The following is an 18,150-nucleotide window of genomic DNA, read 5'->3' on the forward strand; positions in this document are numbered from 1 at the left end:
TCTAGCGGGCGGTTTCTACCCTACGATAGTTAATTTGCAGGAGTGCACGATGTCCAGCAAAACAAAGAGAAATGAGCTCTGGTTGTGCCGCTCCGGCAGACCGTGCGTGCTGAGCTCGGCCCGGTAAGCTCAGTGTGTGCGTAGTGTTTTTTACTCTCTCTCTTTTTTTTTTTCACTCCGGTAGGGCGCTTACACTGGGGGAATGTCAATTCCCTTTTGTGGATCCCTGGGAACAGTCTTCCATCTCCCTTCTCGGAACTGCTCTAATGAGGCCAGGCATATTGCTTTTCATCCTGCACTCCCTGCAATTAGGCACAGCTCATAGTTTTCGTTATGGCCCCGACTGAGTGTTTGTATACAGACACACAGAACGCAGCGGGCCAAGAGTGCCCATTTCCCCCATGAACGACATGCCACCGCTCATATTCCGGGAATAATGCACTTCTCGGGATCGGCTGTGTTCCGACTTCTAAAGGCAACAGACGGTATGTTTTTGTCTGCCTTCCACGACTCAAAATGAATACCATGCCAGAGAATACAGAGGAGAGGGTCATATGGTCATGATTTGCAGATTTAGCCGACATGCAGTGTATAACATTCCTCGAGTTCAGAGGAGAGAGAGACAGAGAGAGAGAAAAAAACCCTACAGTCTAATGCCAACTGGATCTTCAAACTGTTTTGACATAAACAGATCTTTTGCAGAAAATTATCCAAACGACAACACCGAGTCCCCATTTTTTCCCTTCCTGAAAGGACAGCGTTCCTCACAGGTTCACTTCTCTTTGGGTCTTTCATCCCTCTCGGTGTTGCTTTTGTCGTCAGACCAATGCTGTATCGAAGCCCAGCCCGCTCCAAGAGCCCCACTAAACCAGCATGTTTGCATAGTTCCAACCAAAAGAAATGTTTGTGCTCTGAAAAAAAGCCTTCAGGCTATAGTGGGTGGTGAAGGGGTGGGGGCGTTAGAAGAGCCCCTGCCTCTTTTCTCTGTCCCATGTAAGAAAGGTTCAGTCAGCAGGAGCTGGCATTTGCCAGGCTTTGGTGGTTTTGAAGAGGCTGTAATGTCAGCCATTTTAAGATGGACACTACAATGGGCGCTGTGCCGCCATCTTTCCTTCTTTTCGCCTTAATTCCTCCCCTTTTATGAGCGTCTGTATTCTTGGCTACGGAGCGGAGGAAGTTATTCATTAAAAGTGATGTAAAAGGATTCGTGACTCAGATGCTTTTTTGGGTTCATTCATCTGGGCTGCAAATGGGAGCGTTGGTACGACGAGGGCTCCATCAGACGCCAGGTCGGAGGGCGGCGAGGTACACACCGTACCGCCTCAGCCGGCAAGGCCTTCGCGACGGTTTCACAGGACTAAAAACTCCCCAGATAGGGGGGGGGATCATTTGTAGCTTGTTCAGCTGTGATATTCCTCCCATTAGGCCCCGTCAACCGGAGCAACACAGCTGCGGGGGGAAGCAGTCGCGGGCCTCGACCAAAGCTGAACCTCGCGCCTTGTGTGGACTTTTCAAACCCAGCCGGCGGGGCGTTGGGATTAGGTTTGCCCCGCTCCGGATGCAGTCCAAGGAATTCACCATGCGCGCGTGTGTGTGTGTATTTGTGTCTTGCTGTTTTGGTGGGTGTGGACAGGGGACTGTGTTGTGTGTGGTGTGGTGGGCAAGGGGAAGAGTGGAGTTGCCATGGCAATGTTAACACATGAGTGGCATCACCGACCAGTCTCCCAGTGGACGAGGCTGCAGTTATGGAGGTAAAGGGGTGGGGTGTGTGTGTGTGTGTGTGTGTGTGTGTGTGTGTGTGTGTGTGTGTTGGTGAGGAGAAGCACGAAGCTGGCTAACAACACCTGCGTCTCAGACATTCAGACATCACTACGAACACAAACACGCCCATCTGAAGGAAAGAAAACAAGCAGACCACTCGCCAACTCCCCGTTCCCCTCACTGCCCAGGGTCTTCATCTGGGCTGGAGTGGGGACCTGTAGGAGCGCCGCGCTAATGACTCCCATGACTCTATATCGCTTTTCTGCACACGTACACCGCCATCCGTGCTCAGAGTGTAAAACCTGCCTGTCCATCTTGTCCCAAACACTTCCCTCCACCCCGAACCGGCACATACTGGACAACTGAGCAGCCCGAATTCGCAGGAAAAACTGGAAGAATCGCAGACGGTCCAGTCAGCCATCTCGAGCCTCCCGGCGCTGGATCACGTTCATCCGTATAAATGAGGCACCATTGTTCCCAGTGCTCCTCTCTGTGGAAGACTGTCGTTTTCCTCTGTCCCTGGCTTATATTTGGGTGTCCAGCTGATCCACTCACATGACATTAATCTCTCTAATGGATGTTTGGCAGAAACGTTTTTTGCTAAACAGATTTTTTTTTTTTGATCATTCAAATGTCTGACAGACGTACCCCCCCCCCGCCGCCTTCTTCCTCTCCCTCCAGGTTTTCTCCACTCTTTTTTTTTTTTTAAGGACACTGAAGACAGCCGCAGATCACTGTCAGAGCAAATTACACACAAAACAAATGTTGTCATAAGCTTGAGGATTTCTGCTTTTATTTTAGTGTTTTGGGTTTTTTTGTTCTCGTTTCTCGTTTTGTGTGTGTGTGGGTGTGTGAGCGTGTGAGTGTGTGTTCTCGCCCCTCTGAGACTGTCACACCGTGACGCTCTTTACCAGCTCCTCACTTCTGAGAGCGAAGATTTGGAGAGCCGTGCAGGTGCTAAATGGTGCGGAGGTGAGGAGGGAGTATGTGCCTACGCAGGGTGTCAGCAGGGAGGAATATTGAAACGGCACAGCCTGTCATCATCCTCATCATCATCAGTCATCCTCTCACTTCACACCCAAACGTCTGAGTTTCGTCTTCCTTTGTCCTTTCCTCTCCTCCAGCCTTCATGTGACAAGACAACGACAACCAAAAAAACCCAACAAAAAACGCAGGTCCACATTCGCCCGACGTCAGCCGTAGGTGACCCAGTAATCTGGGAGTGTCTGAATTGGTGAACTGTTTTGAATTAAATTTTAGTGTCTAGCAGCCACTTTGCAGCCTCGCTCCTCTTTTCCACTGGTAGCGACTTGCTGTGGATTGGGGATGGGATTCTTTATTTATTTATTTATTTTACTGTTGTAATATTGTAATTACTGCAGCAGTTTATGAGGGGAGGAGAGGGAATACACTCTGGTTTCTCTTAATTGAATTGCTCAAATAGGAACAACACGCTCCAATATACAAAGCTTTGCCAAAGTATTCACACCGCTCGAATTTTTTCACATTTTGTGACTTTATTGCCAGAAACCTCTGTATTTTATTTGAATTTTTCTGTGACAGGCCAACAGTAAGGACAAGGAAAATGTTACACAGCGCTTCTTTTTTTACTAATAATAGTGTGGTGTACATTTGTACTCAGCCCCTTTTTACCAACTCCCCTAAATAAAGCCCTGTTTGCTCTAGTTCAGAAAGTCCTGTTCGTTTGAGGAGGTATAAATGTGCAATTGAACCCTGATGCAGACCAAAAATCAAGTTCTGGTCTGCCTAAAAACCTCGGCGAACTTAGGCGCATATGTGGATGCAAGTGAGCCAGAGACCACACCAAAAGCAGGAAGTGGACTATAGTGCATTGAATTCTGGGTAAATACAATAAAAAATGTGCGACTTGAACACTAGCGGGAGAAATGATTTGTGGTCTTTTATCAGAGACAATAGAGAACTTCTACAACTGCTAAAATACAAATAAATTAGATTTTTGTTTTCATTTTGTGAAGGAAGTTGCGCTCGATATCTTCTTCTGAGGTATTCCTGTCGTTTCATTCAGTGGTTCTTGGTGTAGCCCACCACAGGCGAGGAGAGGAGCAGGATTTTTGGTTGGCTTGGATAATTTGACCCAGTGGAGTATCAGCTGAACATGTAACAAATGTTGTAATTTTGGTCCCCAATTGATCTTTAGAAAACTTTATGGTCTACAAGGAAAATACTATGCGTAGAGGAAAACCAACTCGCTAAATACACTATGGTAAAAAATGGTGGTGGCAGCATCTTGTAGTGGGGGATTATTTTCTTCAGTGGGAAACATGGGGCTAGTCAGTGCTGTAGGGGAGATGAATGATGCCAAATAAAGGATAAGCCAAGAAAAACTGTTCTAGGCTGTAAAAGACTTGGAACTGGGGATTAGATTCTCCTTCCAGCAGGACTACAATCCTAAACACAGCCGGAAATACGTTTAGATTGCAGCATTCATCTTTTAATATGCCACAGTCAAAAGGCCAGACCTAAACTCAATTGAGGTTCATGTGCTGAAACTTTAAAATCATTATCCACAGTTGCTCTTCATCCAATCTGACTGGCTCATTTGCAAAGAAGACCAGACAAAACAAAATCTGTTGTCTAGATATGCAAAGCTAGTAGGGACATACAAAAGACTTGCAGCTGTAATCACAGCCTAAGGTGGTTCTACAAACTATTAACTTAGGGTGCCTGAATACAAATGTATGCCACACCTTTTGGAATCATAATTCATTTCCTTCCCACTTCAAAATAATCCACTACTCATCTATAAATAAAGTACATTAAAGTTTTTTGGAGAGGCCAATTAACCCATGTTCTTGGACTGTGGGAAGAAACCAGAGTACCTGGAGAAAACCCATACATGCACAGGGAGAACATGCAAACTCCATGCAGAAAGACCAGGAATTGAACCCAGAACCTTCTTGCTGCAAGGCGACAGCTCTACCAACTGCGCCACTGTGCAGCCCATAGATTATACAATTACATACTAATTAGATTTAAGTATTATATTAGGGTTATAAGAGCACACCTGGAGGGGAGCTGTGCTGTAAACCTTAAATCCAGCGGAACGTGTAAAACCCCATCAGAATTTAAACCTAGCTTAATCCCATTTGTTTTGAAAGGCTTGTTTTGGGAAAGGGAAAAAAAAAAGCTGAATGGTTCAAACACGGTTTTTAGTCCGGCGCGCGGCAGCCTCGGCGCTCGCTCCGCGCGTGGGCGTTCAGGAAAAAGCCCGTCTGAGAGCTGTGCCACTTCTCGCTCACTTCGGATGCTGCTACTGCTGCGTGGCTCCTCCGGTCTGCTGAGATGAAAAGAGTTTCCTCCCTCTGTGCCACAGAGCCAGTGCCAGCACGGGGGCATGCGACACACCGGGGACGGCCGTCGTCTGAGCTGTTGTCTACCCAGTGAGCTGAAACACAAGGCCAGGCCTTTCAGGAGCATCCATTCAGCTTCTCCCTGTCTGGACGGCCCTTGTTGTCTGATCGCACGTCTCGCCCGCTACATAAAGCAGCCCATTCTTTTCATAGGTGACCTGATTCTTTATGTAACCTTGCTCAACTTTGGGTTTGTTTTGGGCCTTTTTTCCCCCCTCCAATTCATTCAGGAAGTGAAGTGGATTATTTTTTTTTTCCTGAGACAAGCTTCTGTACAAGGCCAGTCTGGCCACAGAATGATTTCCTCTCCTCTGTGGATTACTTACTCTTTATCTCTTAGATCTCTAGAGAAAGATGTTTTTCTCTAAACTATAGTATTGATTAGCGCTTGTTTTGTGCTTTGCTTATACATTTAATTCAATTATCTTGGAAAAATGTTCTCAAAGGAAGAGCTCAGGTCTAGGGGTGCACCAATTTAAGTTTTTTGGCTGGTCACCGCTTTTTAACCCTCCAGCTTTCTTAGTATGACGCTCAGGAGGAGCGCAGGGAAGCGCCATCAGATAGTCAGTTCCCGAAACCCTATAAAAAAGAGAAAAACTCATAAAAGCGAATGCGGGGTCCAACTGACCCCATCTCTAAAGACTGCTGGAGGGCTAAAAAGCCTGAGCTGCTGATTCCGATTCTGACTGATGCCAGCTTTTTTCCCCTGAAAAGTTACTGAATATAACAACATAGTGCCGATGTTGACAACAGTGGGGTGACTGTTGTCAACCACACATGATGAGAAATGTGACCTGGTGGGCGGGTCCTCTCCCAAAGGCACAGTGGCTGATTTTCAGAGTTAGAGAAGATCGGTGCATAAAATTGGTTCAAAACTATTGGCCAGGCACCCTGTTCAGAACGCTGTTAGAAACAGCACTTCCTCTCTGTGGTGAAAAGCTCCAAGTCTTTAAGATGGAAATGCCTCCTTACCATCACCATAATCCTTAGCTGTCAGATTCAAAGTCAGGATTCTGGTCACTTCAAAAGTCAGTCATATTACTCCCACCTTTGAAGAAACATGTTCATTGCATTAAACCTATGAATAATTGTGGTGTTTACGGTGTTGTGCTACATGAACTGCATCATTACTCCAGACCTCTCTAAACGAAGAAAGCCACCATGCTGCGGCTGCATATCTATACTATAGGACCACGTCTAAGGCAGATGGCTGTTGCGTGAAAGCTGACTCGTAAATCTCTCGCTCAGCGTAGCAATCCCGGAGACTTCTATGTCCTCAGCAGGGGTTAATTGAGCGTGCCAGCAGGGACTACCATAACCTCTCTGGTGGGCAAAACATACAGCGCACGCCCGCGTTGGGATGCAACGAACCGGGATTACTGCATAAGATGCTGCTGACCTAGTTTTGGTGTTTTATTATTTTTTTTTCCTTTTTATTTCTTTTTTTTAACGCGAGGTACGATTAAAAACAAAAGAGGTAGTTATGAGGATGACGTCACAGTGGGAACGTGGTGTACCTGTGGGCAGTCGTTTGAGGGTTTAGCTTTGGAACAGGTTAATCTTTTATTTAACATGTAACCAGCCACAGTGAACACGCAACTTAATGTCTGCGAAAGTGCTCCGCCGCAGCGTGCACAAACAATAAATAGGGTAAATATAATGATGATGTGGGGCTGGAAGTGTGTGGAGTGATCTTTGCGTCCCAGAATGCCGGAGTGGTTTTGGTGGGTCAGGAGGACGGTGGAAAGCCAGCCGTGAGGGAAGCAACGGGACAAGGCCGGTCTGCAGCGGCGTGTTACACTCCGATGCGTCTCCAGACTCTGAAATGAGGACGGGGAGTGATGCACTGTGGCAGTGTGAGAGTGCAAGTGTGTGTCAGGAGTTCAAGCAGAGGGCATGGGCTGCAGGGGCCTGCCTCCGACTTGATACTTTTTTCCCCCTCATTTGATCGTCATGTTTTAGTGCTTGGAGATAGAAACAAAAAGGAATATTTAATTCAGTGTTTCCTTTCAGTTTGAGAACAGAGAATGAGAAGTGAGAGTGAAAAGTCATATTTGTGTGCATTTTGATGTGCTGCATTCTTACACGTGTGACCTTTCTGCTACCTATACAAAGTATCAGAAAGACTGTATCTTTTTCAGAATACTGTGTCTCCTCACATTCCAGACTCATTTAATCTCCATTTTGACTCTCCGTTCAAAGCCGTCAAATAAACGGCAGTAAAATGATTACCGACAAAGTAAATAACGCTGAAACGCATTTGTTGTTCAAGAGAAGAGACATATTAATGTTGCAGCATGGGACTATTTGTATTTTTCCTCAGAACAAAATAGATCTAATAGGGAGAGCTCAGTTTCCTGCAAGTAAATGGATGAATAAGCAAGCACCATAATCATGTAAACAAATAAGGCGGGGGAGGTGAAGGAAGGATTGAATGCGATGTTGGAACAAAGAGCCGAAGTTAATGAACTATTACCCTGTTACCTCTTTATTAGGTACACCTTTCTAGTACCAGGTGGAAACCCGTTTTGCTTCCTGGTCCAAATTGACATGACAGCTTCATGTCTCCTCTTCCGCTTCACTCCAAAGTGTCTCTACTGGATTGAAATCTGGTGACCAGTTTGAGCTGATCTGAGCTTTGTGACATGATGTACCCAGAAGGTTGTTGCAATGTGGTCATGAAGGCCTGGATGTGGCCGGCAGAAATACTCAGGTGGGGTTTCAGCAATGCTCCATTGTTATTAAGACGACTAAAGTGTCAAGAAAAATATCCCCACGCTATTAAACCACCACCAGTGAAGCAGTGGTACAGTCAGAGGTCTGGTTGTTGTTTTTTTCGATGGTGTGTAAATTATATTGGTAAATATCGGCTATCGGCCACAACAGCAACAATAATATTGGATATTGATATCTGTCCAAGATGGAAATAAGTATTGTTCGTTGTAGCCCAGTTTTATGAGACCAGTTCCAAAGTGCTAAAATAACTAATATTGGTTAGTATCAATATATGCATCTCTAAAATATATATATTGCTAAATATGGGTCTCTCAACCATAAGAATAACAACAATATTGGATATCCATATTGGTCCAAGATGGAAAATAAACATGAGTTCTGTTTTATTGATCAGACTGATACTGATATTTTATAAAGACGACTAAGATTGGACAGTACAATACAAAGTTAGTGTAGATATATCGTGCATTCCTTTTTTGTTCTATACACTGCGTTGCCATAGACATACAATATCCAATAAAGGAAATCAATTTCAATTCATCCACGAATTGAAGCAGCAATGTGTTGTTTATTGCTGCTTTTTTACAGCAATGAACAACATGGCGTTCATAAAGCATGAAAAGATAGTTAACTTTCAGAGGAGCAGAAATAGAGGTGCTAAAAGGAATACATTTGCATGGGAGATATCCAAAATTATTCACGCACCTGGCAGATTAAAATTCAAAATGATTTTAATTGAACTTCTTGGTTTCTGGTTAGAAATGATGGCCATCTCCCAAAATTCTTTTAACATGTTTGTAATAATTTTATACAGATCACTTTTAACTGAATAGTTTTATCTTGTCATTTCAGCAATAAAACCTCTACTTCTAACTGCGGAGCAGCATTTTTCTGGTTTCCCCTGGGATTTAGTGAATTTATATTTAGTGATGAGCTCCAAGTCTTTGAGGTTGTAAGACCTCTTTGCTATCACCCTAATTTTGGCTTCTTCCTCAGATTCTCTGAGATTATTATTATTATTATTATTATTACTTTCAACAGAAGAAACGAGTTAGTAAAATTAATTTTACGTAAACCTGCCAGAAGGATAACTTTATCTGTCCTGCCAGGGTCGATCGGGTCAGGAGGATGTGAATGTATTTGACAGATTTTAATATTTTTCTGTTTTACACAAACAATGCACACCATGCTGTCTTAAAATGGCACCTAGACTCACAATGAGAAGGAATTCTTTTTTTGGCAGGTATGAAACCTGTGTGCATATTTTGCATATTTGAGGCTGCAGAAACAATGCGAAACAGTTGGTGAGGTTAGATACTTTTGGCACCTGATGTGGAGAGGAGTGACTCGATCACACTCGATGGGTGTGAAAATCCCTTGGGCGCTCCAGGTAACAGGCAGTCACTCGCTGACATTAACGCTTTCCTTAGCTGAACGTGCTCGTCACAGGACAACATAACGCTCACTAAACGCAACAATATTAGCAGGAAGCTTCGCTAAAAATAATTTGGGAGGTCACGCCCCATTACAGACTAGAAGAGCCGATCCTACTGCAGCACAAGGGAAGAAAAATAAAACATCACCGACTGTCATTTCTGGCCGTGGTCAATTATTGCAGTCTGCTTTTTGAAATCATAAAAAGTGACATCTACACAGAAGTCTGTAAATCCAAGCAAAGCGCAGAACAAACTGACAGGCGGCACTGATTAAGGAAGTGTGTGTGTGTCTGTGTGTCAGTGAAAATCCTCACTTTTTCTTTATTTTGTTTTGACCAAAAAAAGCCTTTGTCTGTTTTGATTTTCTTTCTCCCATAAGTAGGTAATTAGACCGGTCTAATTTTAGTGTATGAATAAACTGGTGCATAAACTACAGTAGAAGGAGAAGAAGAAAAAAAATCTAGTGAGCGAGAGAGTCACATGACCTTCCCTCTTCAAGAATCATTAACTGTGACCTTCATATCTGATGAAATGTAAAAATGTTGTCATAAGGGAAAAGGGCTTAACTCTTTTACCTTGGTGCATTAACTGCTGATACTGCCAGTTCCTTTCACGCTCCATATTTCCACCCACACCTATTAACCCTGAGTGGGGATGCTCATTTTCTCTGCATTCTGCTCACCGTCTCGTATATTTTATGCTTTTTATACCGACATGCAAGCTATTAACCTCCCGATCATCTGCATATAGTGGCAACTGTAACGTACATAATTTACAGATTGAACGATTAAGTTCCCATTTCAGATTTCACGCCTCGGTTTTCTGTACCGCGAGGATGCCTAAAGGTTGGAGTCAAGAGGATGTGGGGTCAAGTTTGAGCTGACAATTTCTTTTTTAATGCAAGGGAATCACAACAGATTGATTATTAACACATCATCGTCAAGGTTTTTTAGGGCTTGTCCATATAGAAATAGTTCACCCGAAACAATCTTGTAGTTAAGATTTAAGATAAATACAACATTTGCTAACGTGTTTAGTTCCTTATGGAAACACTGAAAATGACCCTAAACACTGCAGTAACTATGCCAGGCCTGTAGATGGTGATACAATGGAAAAGATTGCAGTCTGAATACCAGATGTATCTCTCATTTTTTACATTTCATTTACTTCCTTTAAATGTAGTACTTTTAAGAAGTGCACCTGTCCCTCCTGCAGCAAAATATCTCCACAACATGATGCTGCCTCCCCCATGCTTCACACTGGGGCTTGTGTTCTTCGGTTTGCAACATTTACGGCCAAACACATCACTTTTTATTTCTTAGGACCATAAGTCACATCTCCAGAAATTGATGTTTTTGTCCCTAAGTGCATCTGCTAACTATAAAATGTCTTTTTATACTTTTTTGCTGGTTCACGTAGCATTTTCAGAAAGTAGTTTTGCTTTTGTTCTGGGGTTGATTCAACGTTTTTACCCAGTGTCTATCCTGAATGAAATGACTGAACATGCTACGGTTACCGTGTGTTTGAGTGTTGCCTTAAAATACATTCCCAGGAAAAATTTGGTCTGATTTAATGACAGACTGAGGAAAAAATGTGTTTTTATAGTGCGTTTATATTTGCTTTCAACTATATTTAGAAATGTATAAAATACAGCAGTTCAGAACTTCTTTTTTCCATTAAGTTAAAAAAAATACCTTCACAGCTCCAGCCCTGGCTAGCTCCTCCTAAACTTGCTAATGACTTTTTCTGTTTTTCTGACTCTTACACTGGAGATGTGCTGAAATAGTCATGTTTTCTTCTTTTGTTCTCGTTTCTCCCAGGTTCGACCTGAGCTGTTAAACTTGTCCATGTGACAGGAATCCCAAATTGGTAGAAGGCATGAAGCAACACTGTGATATCTCTGTGGCTGGTCCATGACACCAAACCCCACTCAAACCCTTTCACTATTCACCTACCCTCTGCTCTCATCACGCCAGACTACCACTCACTCACATTTACACCAAGCTGCGATATGGCCAGCAAAAGGAAATCCACTGTGCCCTGCATGATACCATCCAAATCCAAACATGCACGTGAGGAAATTGTTCTGGGCTCGCTACCAGAACTCCTACCAACAATCCCAGAAGACAGCATTCTCAGCATCTCTGGAGAGGAGTCAGCCCACTTTTCTCACAGCTCCTCCAAATCCGAAAGCAGCAGTGAAACGCAGAAAGGAGGTACTTACAGCTGCGTCACTTGCCGATTCGAGTCCAGAGATCTAAATTACTTTTTGGATCACATGCATAACTGCCACTTAGACTTCAGAGCCCAGCCCACCTTCTACTGCCTGAACTGCGGGGTGTCGGTTGTCCGCTTCGAGGCTCTGGCGCTGCACAACGCTAACGCCCACCCCAAGATTATGGAGGGCTTGGTTACTGCCTCCCTCAGTGTCAACAAGAGAGATGGAGTAACAACTGTAGAGCAAAGCCTCTTTACAGACAGTGGAGAAGACAACAAAGAATCTGGGATCTCCCTCACTAAAACACCAATCGCAAAGTTGATGAAAGCCAAGGGGGAGCACAAAAAGATTGTTGTATCTCACACTGTGGAGGTACGGAAGATAGACACTGGAAAGGATGCAGACCCTAGCCTGCTGAATAATGTGCCTGAACTCCAAAACGGGGCTCTCAGTACGTCTGGGACCCCAGCTATGCCGAGGACCACTGTCACTCATGTGATTACGACAGTGTCCAACCAAGTCTTTCACCAGCACACTCCTCCTCTTTATTCCCCCACTTCCTCTGACGTGAATAAAGATCTTCCAAAGGTGATGATCCCTCTCAGCAGCATCCCCACCTACGATGCCGCCATGGATACCAGCAGTTTTCTCAAGACATCGTTTGGCAAATTTCCCTACCCGACCAAAGCCGAGCTCTGCTACCTGACGGTGGTTTCGGAGTTTCCAGAAGAGCAAATCAAGCTATGGTTTACTGCCCAAAGGCTTAAACAGGGCATCAGCTGGTCTCCTGAAGAGATCGAGGAGGCCAGGAGGAAGATGTTCAACACTGTTTTCCAAGGAGGAGCACCCCAGAAGCAACCTGTGACAGCACAACAGGTCAATCACATCGTAACTCACCACACTGTCACTGGCCTTCCAGGCTCAAAAGGACCAAACTTTCAGATGGCCAAAGTTCCATACAGTGGTATAAAACCAAGGCCCGTTGGAGTCATAGCGACACAGGCCAACTTGTCAACCAAGCCGCATGTGACAAGGGTCTCGTATTCTTCTCCGGTTGCCCCACCAAAGTTTCCATGTACTGCTCGAGCAACACAGGAGCCTACTAAGAGTACAGAACTCACTGTGGAGCAAGAAAAGAGCAACGGGCTGGATGCGGCTGGAAGCAGCGGTTGTGTCAATAGCACCAGCAGCAGTCGAAGCAGCAGTAGCAGCAACTGTTCCAGCATTACTAATGGTGTTGAGAGCAGAAAATCGGTAAACGACAACAGCGACCCGGCCAAAACCACCAACAGCGTTGCCGCCTGCTCCGCAGACACTAGCAATAACAGTGAGCACTGCGTTGCTGACACCAACACCGAACCAAGCACCAAGAGCAACAGTTTACCAACTGGATCAGAGGGTTCGAACAGCACCACGAGTCAAGTGATCATCGACAACACCAGCAAATCAAAAACAAACTGTAACAGTCATCACAGCAGCTTCATTGTTTGTGATCCAGATGGGGCTCATGCTGACGGGGCTGACGATGAAAACAACAGCCACGTTCACAAGACCAACAGCAGCAGCATTAGCAGTGAAAACTGCAGTTCCACCTGTGATGACAGCGTTCCAAACAAGAATAATGCCAGCAAACCCCCAACTGAAAGCACCAGCACTACTGTCATTACAACAAGCAACTCATCTATTATAGATGAGGGTGGATGCAACAAAGACTTTCCCATGAAAGGCATGTCAATCTTACAGAAGCTCATTAAGGAGGAGGACCTAATTATCGGCGAGAGGGCACGGAAAGAGCTCAGAGTTGACCCCATTAAGATCAATTTTAAAAGGCTGAAGATGAACGAACCGCAGACCACATCCGACGCTGTCCATCAAGAACCCAAATGTGACATTGAGGTGTCGGCCTGCCATACGTCTTTCTCGCCACCCTGGGGCAACAAGACCCCGCAGCAGCTGCAAATCCTCCGGCAGGCTTTCTCCAACACTCGTTGGCCCAGCAGCCTTCAGTACGAAGAGTTAAGCATTCAGACAGGCCTTCCTAAGTCAGAGGTAGTGCGCTGGTTCAGTGACAGTCGCTACAGCCACAAAAATGGGCAGCTGAAGTGGTTGGAGACTTATCAACGGTCTCCAGCGGAGTCAGATGACGCAAGGAGCCACGGAGACACTGAGGCTGAGTCACAGAAAGACCCTTCACCGGCCAAAAAGAAACTCATTGAGCAAGAATCGATCAAGCACCCGGACAGGAAAGCAGGGCTGGACTCGGGGCAGCAGCTTGTGTGGCAGGATTCATATGAGCCGCTGCTCGCTCTGACGGGATCCGAGACTGGTGGCAGGAAGCACGACAAACCTGAGGAGTCAGGTCAGACAGCAGTCCTGCAGGATCCCTGGTCAGAAGGAGGAGATGAGCACCAGCAGCCCACAGCGAGTCATTCACTGATCGAACAGCAGACTGACACCAACCAGGCCAGGTAGAACAACACATTTACAGTTTACAGATGCTAAATCCGCTGTTCCCACCCAATTTTTCAGGCACAGAACACTACCCTCTGCTGCTGAATGTTTTGAACCAACTGTCGTCAATTCATATCCACCAGGGAGACAACCAGCAAAAACGAGTCGGAACTAATATGAATCTGAACAGATTACAATATGTTTCTAGATAGTAACAGAAAGCATCTATTGTCACCCTGAAGTAATGCTTTGCCATACACTGATAAATCAGCCCCAATTTCCTTAATCTTGGGAGACCGGTGATCAGGCGATACTTGCATGTTAAGCCGATCTTATTCACTGATTCACTGTCCTCGTTTGCTCAGAAGGCTGACTGACAGACCCACCCATCAGGTCACGTCTGCACGTTTGCAGTTAAGGGCAGTCACCCCGCTGTTGTCAATTGAGTGACTTTCTTGCCTTAGAAATGTTTGAGACAAAATTTAAAAAAATCAGTACTGGCAGGTCAGTTTGAAGATTGGTAATAGGCAGTCAGCCGGAAAACTGCAGTCGGTGCACCGTTATTTGCCATGCCAGTTGGAAGTTTTAAAAACTAAAAAAAGATGCTGACTTATTGCACATCAGCATGGTGTTCTTGGCAGAACTTTGTTCTTGTATGGCACCCAAAAGCACTATTTTGAAACTGGCCAGAGATTTGAAGTGGGCGTGGTTACTACCCTCACAAATGAACACTTCCCAAGAGTTCTGCATTGGAATTGCTTGTGAAGTATATTATGTCCTGACCTGGAGTAACATCTTGTTCCTGTTGCCCTATGAATATTTCTCTAGATCTAGCTCTGGACAACAGCATACAATCGAAACATTGACGTGAATGTGAGCATTTATCATCTTCATAACATCACCGCAATACATGGAAATTCTGGATGTTTCGACGTAAACAACTCAGTGGTTTCAGACCGTGCGTACGCCTGCCCATGTTACCCGTAGTAAAAATAAAATTCCTCATTCACTGTGACACTTTTACAAGCCCAGGGCTGTTTGTCAGTCAAGAAAGCAAAACCAGTGTAAGTCAGGTGTGGTGATAAAAGCACGACAGCTTGTTGTTTGTAGCGGGAGATGTGTTGACGTACAGTAAAAAAAGAAGTGTGTACAGGTCCTCATGCTGAGTAGTTTATTCAAGCAATCAAAGGTCTGTGTTTTACAAGCTATTTTTAGATAAGTAGGACTCTTAGCACTGAATTATAGATCGAGAGCGCATGCTAATATATGTGAATAAATCTCCACAACTGCCTTTGGTGCGGCAGATTTTCAAAAGCCAATTTAACACACACATGCATGTTTTTTTTTCTACTTATTTAAGAAGTAGAATTTTCTTCACGTTTTCTTCTTGTGTTGCCCATAGGGACCGCCTGAGGATGGAGCTGCTGGAGGTGTGATGAAGCACCGGACACGTGACGCTTAAAGGCCGGCCTGCTCCCCTGGCTATGATTTGAGTTTTTTTTTTTTTTTTTTAAACAACAAAAAAAAAGTGTGTTCATAATGACAGCAGATGTGATTGTAGCTGGACCGCTGGACTCTGACTGAAACTGTGAATATCCCCCTCCCCCCTTGTCCGCCTCCTGCTCCTCCTCGTCTTCTTCTTCTTCTTCTTCCATCTGCCATCACTTCCTGCCACCGACAGAAGAAAAAGAACTTCTCACCTTTTGAGTCCTGTGATGTTTTAAGCCTTTCATGCTTTTTTGTGGTTGTGTGGGGAGGGTGCACAACGAGGTCAGTATGAGGGATCAAAGAAAAGAAAGAAAAGACGCACACTGACTGGAAAACTGACTTGAATGAGCGAAAGTTAGGTTAGGATAGGGCTGTAGGGAGAATTATATATATATATATATATATAAACATACATATATATATATAGTTGAAACTGCACTATAAAAGATGGTTTGTACTGCCTGGACAAACAAAATATGTGTTGAGGAAATGTTATTGTTGGCTTTGTGATATTTTTTACTCTATTTTTTTTTGTTCTGTTTTTTAGCAACCAGTACTTCAGCACTGCCTTGAATTTTACTTTTTCTTTCCGTTAGTTGGGTTTTCAATTCTATCTACTCTTATATAGTCACTGTAAGTCCAGATGCAATCGAACACATTTTATTCAGATCTGTATTAATGTCGGTGATCACTTTGCAGTTCAGCTACACGCAAGAGGCTATATACAATGCACTAACGAAGACGGCGATGCTTAAAAAAAAAAAAACAGAAATCAATCTGCTTCACTGTAAAGGTATTGACAGCTGTCAAGATCAATACACTACACTGCCCTGCAAACTGAACAGAGAGAAGCCTGTCACGCTACCGTTGCCTTACTCAGCTCTGTCTGTGTGTTTATATGAGTCGTCTGTTCATCACCTTGCTTTCGAGCTACTGTGCTGTCCAGAAATAATGGAGAAAAAAAAGCAAAAAAAAAAAAAAAAAAAAGAAAAACATTAACTTGCCAGTGCATTGATGGTCACTGTTGGTCTATATCTGTGAAAAAAAAATCTTGTGCTGCTTTCTGTACACTTGGAGATGTTCAACTTTAAGCTGTAATTGTATCGAACATTGTTAACTGGCAGAAACAGAAGAAAAAAAAAAAAACAGAAAAAAAAACCCGTTTAAAAGCAAAATTCTCAATTTGATCCCTAAACACTGACAGAGTGAGATCTTGTGCTAGCTAGAGAGCCAAAACGAGGAGACAGTCGCTCTCCTCTGAATTTTCTTGTGTTTATATCGAAGCATACAGTCACTACATGAATCTCACTAAAGCTGCATCTTGAAGCTGCTAATAGCGAAGAACGGTGCTATACCATCCAAAGTGAAATCGGGAGGTGGGCTTCCCCCCCCCCCAGCCCGCCTCCTACCAGCAGTGTATGCACTTGTGTCGAATGTTACAAATTTATTTTGGTTTGAGATCAATGGAATCTGGACTTATGGTGTTAATGATCACTTAAACTTTTATGGAAAATAGTCTTTGATCATAACACTGTTGTAACATCCTTTCTACACTTCTGAGTCTTTACAGAATAAACTGATTACTCAACAAGCAGCAAAAGTCTTGTTTATTCATCGCCTCGCTCCAGTGTTTGTCTGGTACTTTGTTCATAGAGGTTAGAAATGAGTGCGTAGCAGGCAATGTGGAGGAATATAGTGCCATCTGCTGGTGAGAAGCCGTTAGTACAATCTTTCCATAAAAATGTCCGAAAGTATTCATATTTCTTAAACATAACCACAATGTTTATTGGAGGGGATTTTATGTGTAAACAAAGTAGTGCATAATTGTAACGTGGAAGGTAAAATATTTTCACATTTGTTTTTACAAATAAAAATCTTAGTTTGTGCCATACCCTTTTATTAATCTACATTTACTCTAATTACCCTAAATAAAGCACACCATAACCACCTGCATTTAGAAATAATTCAGAAAGTAGCTTTGAGAACCATGGTATGTTATGACTCCGACGGGCCTTTTATTTTTAATGCGCTACCACTGTGTTTGCGAGTTCCAGCAAATCAAAGTAAATCAGTGTAGTACACTTACCCGTACATGGCTGATGAAGAAAAATGAAGCTAGCTCCTAAGCGTATGATAGCAACTAATTGGTATTAGCCTCAACTGCTACGAGTCACAGAATGATGTCTGCACGCGACTCAAACGTTTGCCTGACAGTAATTCGTTCCGGGAGTCTGGTCTCTCCGTCTCGGCTATCGAGAAACGAAGGCTTCCTGGAGGCATGGACTCTGTTGAAGTTTTAAAGGTTACCCAATCACTGAAATTTGTTTCTGACATAGATAATGCGCCAGTTTGACGCTATGAAGCTTACCGGAAATTGCCTGTGCCATGATCCACAGAAAAGAATTGCTCGAAAGATTTCCCTTTCCAAAACCAAGGCAGGCCCAGTAACACGGCCGCTCTCCCTTTGGTTTGGTAGCTGCAAAAATGAGAAAATATTTTTTGTTACAACCATATTAAGAGTCAAATATCTGATTTATATTATACGGCTATTCAGCTCAATGTGATAATTGAGCTAGCCACATGTTGATGTAGAAGGTATTCAATTCCCAGGTTCCCTAACCTGCTGTCCATTTGGGAGTGGAACAGGATGAATAGGGTAGGAAAAAAA

General features: G+C 43.9%; 1 protein-coding gene across 1 annotated transcript in view; it reads left to right on the forward strand.

The window, feature by feature from the left end:
* Positions 1-17,082, forward strand: part of zhx3a (zinc fingers and homeoboxes 3a) — a 19,568-nt gene extending 2,486 nt beyond the window's left edge. Inside the window, exons 2-3 of the mRNA XM_014971458.2 lie at positions 11,146-14,011; positions 15,397-17,082. Coding sequence (XP_014826944.2) covers positions 11,337-14,011; positions 15,397-15,430 — 2,709 coding nt within the window. The 5' untranslated portion in view covers positions 11,146-11,336 and the 3' untranslated portion in view covers positions 15,431-17,082. The remainder of the gene's footprint in view (positions 1-11,145; positions 14,012-15,396) is intronic.
* Positions 17,083-18,150: the final 1,068 nt, after the last annotated feature.

This window comes from Poecilia mexicana, unplaced genomic scaffold (genome assembly GCF_051168715.1).
Source record: "Poecilia mexicana isolate PSO_F unplaced genomic scaffold, ASM5116871v1 scaffold_5, whole genome shotgun sequence".
Lineage (NCBI taxonomy): Eukaryota > Metazoa > Chordata > Actinopteri > Cyprinodontiformes > Poeciliidae > Poecilia > Poecilia mexicana.